The sequence below is a fragment of the Panicum virgatum genome, chromosome 8N (assembly GCF_016808335.1).
Source record: "Panicum virgatum strain AP13 chromosome 8N, P.virgatum_v5, whole genome shotgun sequence".
Classification (NCBI taxonomy): domain Eukaryota; kingdom Viridiplantae; phylum Streptophyta; class Magnoliopsida; order Poales; family Poaceae; genus Panicum; species Panicum virgatum.
Window position 1 is genome coordinate 35808885 of NC_053152.1, and position 8069 is coordinate 35816953.

At 45.0% G+C, this 8069-nt stretch overlaps 1 protein-coding gene across 5 annotated transcripts; it reads right to left on the bottom strand.

Annotated features, from left to right (window-relative positions):
• Positions 1-618: 618 nt before the first annotated feature.
• LOC120684590 lies at positions 619-3670 on the bottom strand. 5 transcript variants are annotated; one of them, XM_039966446.1, is made up of 5 exons: positions 3398-3670; positions 2979-3023; positions 2663-2898; positions 1932-2131; positions 619-1409 (listed from the first exon to the last, which is right to left on the bottom strand). In XM_039966446.1, exons 3-5 carry the CDS (start codon positions 2877-2879, stop codon positions 747-749), a joined length of 1080 nt encoding a protein of 359 aa, XP_039822380.1. In that variant the 5' UTR covers positions 2880-2898; positions 2979-3023; positions 3398-3670; the 3' UTR covers positions 619-746. The 5 variants fall into 5 exon arrangements, with proteins under 5 accessions (XP_039822380.1, XP_039822381.1, XP_039822379.1 ...); XM_039966447.1 differs by having other exon boundaries at positions 2663-2909; XM_039966445.1 differs by having other exon boundaries at positions 2663-3023.
• Between the last annotated feature and the right edge of the window lie 4399 nt (positions 3671-8069).

Sequence of the window (8069 nt, forward strand, 5' to 3'; positions counted from 1 at the left end):
CACATCGTGAGCTAAAATATCTTATGTATATATTTGTAAATTTAGATCGTGTTCCGGTTGTGTATACTCCTCATAATTGTAATTTCGTAGCTCATCACCTAGCTGGGATGGGTGCATTTACCACGGGGAGCGGTCTTAATCTGGCCCGATAAGGTGCCAGCTGATGCAAACACGTTAGTGGCTGCTGAAATGAGCACGTAAGTATGGCACCTTATACTATTAAGCTGCATGCACCAATCAATCTAAAAGGTTAAGCTGATGAAAAGAAGTGGATGATTTAATTATATTTCAACACTACCCTTGCGTGTAGGGCAGGGGTGGTAATGGGACATGGCCCTAATGGCCTCTTCACAGTCCAATAAAGCCCTTAAAATTTTTAGTTCAAAACATATGTATTTAATACATATGTATTTTAGTTCAAAAATACATATGTTTAGAGCCCGGCCCTTTTAGGGCCCGATCCTTAGATTTTCTAGTTCAAAATGTTGGGCCCTTTACCACCCCTATATAGGCTCCCTTAAACGTCCAACGTGGAAATTTAGAGTCTGGTGCAATTATTTTATTTAATTGTGGCTACCAAGATTCGAACTTAAAACCTCATATTAATAGACCAACCAGTTCAATTTAAAAGCTTATATATACAAAACATTATACGAGATTTGTTTCGTATAGGATTTAATCATCACCTCCCGCTAGACTTAATTTGACAATGTAAAATATACACATTATATTGTATTGATAATGGGTTATACTTTGAAAAAAATTGTAGATAAAGAATCTTCAAACGAGACGGTGAAGAGGATGCCGGGCGGGGAAAGTGCTGCCACCGCCCGGGCGGCGACCTCCTCCGTCAGCTCGACATGCTCCACCGCATCGGTTTCCACGATGATCAGAGCCGTCATCCCATGCTTGGTTCGGTAGCAGAAGGCCGCCACGCCGGGGGACAGCGTGAAGGACTGTGGCACCACCTCCGTCTCCTTCTCGATGAGCGACTCCAGCTCCCCCCTAAGATCCGCCGCATCCAACTTCCGGTTCATCAACGCCGTCGCAGACATCGTCGGCACGACGTGTTGCTTCTCCGGCGGCGACATGAACAGCGCGTACCTGCCTCTCCCGGCGCTGTACAGGAAGGGCACCATCCCAGCCTGCTGCTGCCGGCCGATGCAGCCGGCCGAACGCGCCCGCAAGGACTCCGCGTCCAGGCCGCCAGAGGACGAGATCAGCCCGGGCCGGATGCGCACCGTGAGCTCGTCGTCGACACAGTCGAGGACGAAGACATGGTCCGGCGGGATCAGGAACCCTCTCCATGGCTTCCGCTTCTGCGCTCCCATCGCTTCACCTTGCGACGACGGTGGAGGCGTGCTGGCTAATGGTTCAGCCTCGTCCCACACCGTTTCATCCGCATCCTCCTGCCAAGGGAGGACAAAGAAGAGGGTACGCTGTTTAAGCACCACGCCTTTTAATTTGAAAGAACATTGTTTAATTTCAATAGTTACGAGCTTAAAGTAAACATATTTCTGGCCACTAAGGACATCGAAGTGGTCTCGACACTTTGATTAGAATATACAAATAAAAAATATATTGTATTAAATGAGGAGTTTATTTACACTATTCCGATTCAAAATATAAGTCGTTTAGGACATTAACAAAGTCTATTTAGGTGAAGCTTTACAAATAATTTCTTTAAAATGTAAAGTTTCCAACAAAATTAAATGTATAAAAAATACTTTTCTTTATCTCATATCGTCAATCTTTAAAAAATATTTATATTAATGAGATCAAAGTTCAGTAAAATATATGGAAGGAATCCTAAAACTACTCATGAATTATTCTAAATAAACCATACGGAGTAGCTAGTTTTTCTTGTTAGAAAGTAACAATTCTCCAAAAGGAAATATGAAGTGCAGACTGCAGAGCGCATCTATGCGTACCAGGATTTCGCCCGTGTCACCATTCTCTGTTAAAGGCTGGTGAACATCGGCATCTTTCATTGTTACGGTCAATTCAGTGTTCTCGGTGCCGTCTGGGCTCCTGGATCTGTTGTAACTCATGGACTTGATGTTTTCGGGATTGTTAGAGAGAATACTGGCCAAGTTGCTCATCATCTCGTGATTTTGCTTCTCGTAGTCCTCTGCATTCATTTATACACAAAGCTCCAGCATGTTACTTTCCACCCATTGCATACAAAAGGTCAGCTTTAAAAGAAAAGGATTGCATAGAAGAAAGGTTGTTTAATGGTCTCGACAGCAGCATGATTTCTTCAAAACAAAACATAGATTATTGCTAAGTTTTGGAGAGATCATGCCGTTGTAGGGTGTTTATCGTGTTTATAACAATTCTTGGAATACATAGCAGAAAAAACTGTTCCAATACGTAAACTGTTAATAAATTGTTCTACAATTACTACAGTGTATTCATAAATTGTTGGGATTCATATTTTTTACTACTATGTATTCATAAACAAATTAAAACAGACAGACCCAAATTATGTATGATTGTATTCATAATTAATACATCATTGCCTTACTAATCAGGCGTCTCTGTTTTGTTCATGAACGCAGACAGACCCCAATTAACTAAAAACATTGCCTTATTAAAGCTTGACTGCACTGGGGATATATGCGTACAGCAAGAGTCGTCATCATTGAGATCGGTTGCTTACTGATGATTTCTTCCATCTGCAACAGCTTCATCTCCGTCTCCTCGATGCGCAACGCGATCTTCCTGCTGGATTCGACGACGGCCAAGAGGAGCGCGACAGCGAGCGCCAGGGTTACGGCTCTCCGCCTGCCGGTCGTCGCATCGGCCAACCGGATGCTGGACAGCCGATAGACTGCCGCGGTGGCGATGGCCGCAGCGACGAGCCCGGCACCGTCCATGAGCTAGACGAAGACGCAACTGTACAGGATCTAATAACGCTTCAGCATCCGGTCGTACGTACGTCTGCTTTTATAATTAGTATTTGAGGGTACGTATACCTGGTCGGATTATCGGATACGTACGGACGGACATCGAGCTATGACCTGCTACAACCAGGACAACTGATTGATGGAATTGAACATGCTACGACACGGATACCAGCAGGACAACTGTACAGTAGGAAGGAAACTGTTTACATACTCCCCCGGTTTGATGAGATTGTGAATAACAGAAAATCTAAAACGAGAGGGCTCCCAACATAACTTCACTCGAGAGCCCTCCTAGTTTTGAACAGAAAATGTCACAAGGGAAAAAGAGCGAAAAAAAGAAAAAAGATGTTAATTAATACGGTAATTATTTTGTTCCGGGTTCCGCCCCCCCTCCCGGAGTGAGCTAGTTCCACCGAAATCAAAACACAGCCCAACACCCATCAAAAAAAAAACTGCCCAACAATTTATTTCACCCGCGTAGTGCGTACCCTCTCAGCCGATCTCTCTGCAGATCGCCGGCAGGCGGCAGCCCAAGCTCCCAGCATCCTCGCGCGTGCGCGCCCGGAGCCGATAGCCCTCGGGCTCCTCGTACTGTAGCCGCGCGGCGGTGGACAACTTAAGATCCAGTGAGGCACTGGCTGCACGACGACCCAGGTGTGAGCGTGGAACTACTCTAGTGTTGGAATTTGGGTTTGGCCTGATGAGTATTTCAGCCATTCCAAATATCAAAAGCATATGTGGCCACGAGGAATTGAAGGAGTGATGTGAACCTTTAATCTCACCTTACTAGTTGAAGTAGAGGATGACCAACATAAATATGAAAGTTGTCTCCACCTCTCTAAGCTATATGTGTGGGGAGAGAAGGGAAGCTCCACACATACGTACTCGCTCGCCTCGCCGGGCATTGCGTGGCGTGGTGAAATCCGCCTCCTCACCTTGCGCTCACCTTGCTTGAGGTGTAGTTTTTTTTTGCAATTTTTATTTTTGGTGACTTGGGCTCTAAGTCTGTGAGATATGGAAATCCTGATCGGTTTTAACACAAGGTCGGTTGGGCTTCCCTATATATATATATATATGACCCTCGACCTTCACCAGAAACAGATGAACTCAAGTTAGGGTTTTGCCTCCTTCTCGCTACTGCGCCGCCTTCATAGTCTGCACCATCCCGAGCGTCGGCGCGCACCGACGAACGGGAGAGCACGTCTCTGGAACCTCCATCCTTGTGATCCTGCACTGGGGAGAGGGCAAATAAAGTTTTTGGGAAGAGGCCGGCGTGACTGCTCAAAGATCTTCATCACGACTCGTTCTTCATCCAAGTCAGGCACTGCGGCGAATCGTCATCTGCGACACCGGCTGCTACACTCTGTCAACAGGATTGTCCTCGTCTGGTCAACTCCGTTCGTCTTCACGAAGGGAAAGACACAGTACATACATTGTTGTTTAAATCAGTTCTTAATCATATTTTTTGATATCATGATCCTGTTATATCTTGTTGCTAGTATATATGATAGAATTGTTCATGCTAGATCTTGTCATGTTCATGATTTATTTATTTCAGAAGTTAATCATGCAATTGCCTAATAATTCAACAATCCAAAAACCTTATTATAGGCAATATGTTGATTTTACGATGGCTGGTTTTGTTGATGCACTAAGTCCAGACAAGTCTACCGGTGTGCACTTTAAGAAAGGGAAAAGTCCTATTTTCAACCCTAAACTATCCCGAGAGTCCGATTTTCAACCTCGAACTCCAAAACCAGACATAATGCATCCTTGAACTAACGAAACCGGGCAAATTGCCCCCCTGAGCCGAATCCACCCCGATTTTTGCCTCGTCACCCGTCCGACGTGGACTTCGTCGCCCAGTCACCGTCCGACGTGGACTTCGTCGCCCAGTCAGCCACTTGAATGGGCTCCTTAACCCCGCGCGGCCCACTCAGAATTTGCCCACCCGCTCCAGAACCCTAACCCTAGAGGCGGCGGCGACCACCACGGCGGCGGAGCCCTCGGCGGCGAGCACGGGGCGACGGCGGCCTTGATGGCGACATCCAGGAGGTCGAGGAACTCAAGCACCTCCTCCCGAGCATGGAGCAGCTACAACATCGAGGATTACTCCTCGCCCATCCCTTACCACGAGCGACCTCTGGAGTATGAGCCGGCGGTGAACTGCAAGTGCGGAGCCAAGGCGGCAAGGTGGATTTCATGGAGTGACGATAATCCAGGACGAAGGTACCTAAAGTGCTTCTTTGCACGGGTGAGTTGATATACCAGTAGTTTCAGTGTCTATTTGTAGTTGTTTTGCTTCAATTTGTTCTGTGATTTTAGGCTGGTGGATGTGATTTCTGGAGGTGGTATGAGAACAACATGACGACTCCATTCATAGCCCAGCTTCTCAGAGATTTGCGCGATGCTGTCAGGTCACTGAAGAAGGAGAAGAAGGAGATGGAAGAAGGGTTTGCAACTGCTCAGAATGCTGCTGAGAATGCTCTGCAGGGTCAATACGAACAGATTGGCCATCTGAACAGGCTGCTAGCTGAAAAAGAAGCTGCAAATGCTGAACTGAAGACAACTGTGGAAATGTTACAGAAGGAGAGAGTTGTGCTTAGGCTTGTAATTGGTGTTTGCATTGCTGTCGTGGTAGCTCTAATCTATAGGAAGTGATTGCTATGTAATGTCTGTGTCGACTCTATGTAATGTAGTGGAGTAATGGTATGCAAGGCATTGTTCAAAGTAATCAAGTTCAGAGATAACATAAGTAAGCCAACAGTCTTGGCAGTACATGAAATTCACACACAACACAAATAAGCCAACAGTCTTGGCATTACATGAAGTTCACACATAACACAAATAAGCCAGCAGTCTTGGCATTACATGAAGTTCACACATAACACAAATAAGCCAGCAGTCTTGGCATTACATGAAGTTCACACATAACATAAATAAGCCAGCAGTTTTGGCATTACATAAAGTTCATACAGAACTAAGTTGAGACACATAAATAAGCTTGCACTCTTGCATTACTTAGTACCAGCAGGAGGTAGCATCAAATATTCACTGAACTTGGCAGGTTTTGTTGTCTTTCTCCTCCCTGATGGTTCCTGGGCTTTGGCCTTAGTAAATGCTGATCCTGAGGATACATTAACAGTTACACTGGAGCTGGCTTGAGATAGGGGAACTTGTGCATGAAGCTTGATAGAAGCATCACCACCTCTTGCTGTGGACACCTTGGCCATGGCTGATGTCTTAGTAACATCTACCTTTGCCTTCTGATGCAAGGCAACAATTTTTAAGTAAACTGGCTGAAATAAAATGTTAAGTGAAATAAATTGTTAAGTAAATAAACAATTTTCATACCTTTGACTTTGATGGAGCCTTACTCCTTTTCCTTTTGCTTGTACCACCTGCTGTACTAGAAGAGCTGTACTTGGTACTTGACATGATGAGCTTGGCACTTGGACCTGATGCTGGAGGTGCACCTGAAGCTGCTGGTCCTGATGCTGCTGCTGCACCTGAAGCTGCTGGTCCTAAAACTGATGGTGGACCATTTCTCTTACTACAAGTTGCTCTGTTGTGGCCAACACCTTTGCAAGTCCTGCATCTTATGACTGTCCCAGCCTTGCACATTCTTGTACTCTTTGGTTTTTCAGTTGAGTCCCTTCTCCTTTCTTTCTTTGGCCTTCCTGGCATCCTGACATATGGTGGAGCTATAGGCTTCGGTCTATCTGAGATGGGCCAGCTATGCATTCCCTCTAATGGTTGAAGGTAGTGACTGTATGTTTTCTTGAACTCTGATACTGAATAGCATGATGCAATGTATTCTTCAAGTGAATTTGTCCTAAAATAGATGCAACTAATTGCATGAGGACATGGGAGACCTGATAATTGCCAGTACCTACAAGAACAGGTTTTCTCCAACAGATTCACTGTGAATCTGTGGTCCCAGTGCACCACTTCAAAGCACTCAGCACCATTGCAAACTGCATGACAAAATCCAGACTGAGTGATATATGCATTGACTTTCTTCAAGATGTTGGGACAGATCATAGTACCCCACCTTTCCACCTTGGTACTATTTTCTTGGATCCTAACCATTACCTTCCTCCTTATGGTCTCAAGCATGGTAATAATTGGAAAGAACCTGGCTTCCACAATCCATTTGTTGAAAGACTCACATAAATTATTATCCACAGAGTCACAGTTGGACCCTATTTTGAACCATGCCCTGCTCCAGTGACTTGGGTCTGTATTAAGTACTGCTTGTGCTCCCTCTCTAGTTGCCTGTGCAAGTTTTGCCCTAGCCAAGTTGAACAGCATTGGGCATGGGGCCTTGGCACATCTCCACCATTTCTTCTGCCTCTCCTTCTTTTTAAACTTTTTCTTCCAGTTGGCATATATGTGTCTAGCACAGTTTCTATGCTCAGCATTTGGTGCCCATTTCTCAACAGCATTTAGAATGCCCTTCTGTTGATCACTGATGAAAACCCATCCATCTCCTGAACCAACATGTATATCTCTAAATAATATGTCACATAACCAATCCCATGTGTCATTGTTCTCTTTCTCAACCACTGCCCAAGCAAGGGGATACATGTAGTTGTTGGCATCCCTGCCCACAGCACAAAGAAGTTCACCAGTTGTTGATCCTTTGAAGAAACATCCATCCAGACCAACAACTCTCCTACAGCCATTAACAAATCCTCTTTTGCATGCATCAAGACATATATACATCCTATTGAATATGCAGGAAACCTCATCAGTTAACTGAACTATAACTGTGCTTCCCGGGTTACTCCTAAGCAGCTCAAGTTGGTAGTCAAACAACCTCTGATATTGCCCCTTTGTGGCATCGAACAACTTCTGCATAACCATTCCTTTGGCCCTCTTCAATTTTGGTATAGTCACATCTGCAAACATTTCTTCCTGCACAGTACTCTTCATACTATCAAGCCTCCAACTTGGGTTAGCCATGATCATCTTCTCATACTTTTTTGCTATTCTTCTTGCAGTTACCAAACGGTTGTCCCTTCTAGGTGGGCAGGTGTGCTCATTTTTTAAGGTTGCTATCTGCCAGCTATTAGTGTTTGAGTGTGTTGACAACAAACAATGCCAACTGCATGTGGGCCAATCACACTTTACCCTAACCCTGTCACCTTCATCTTT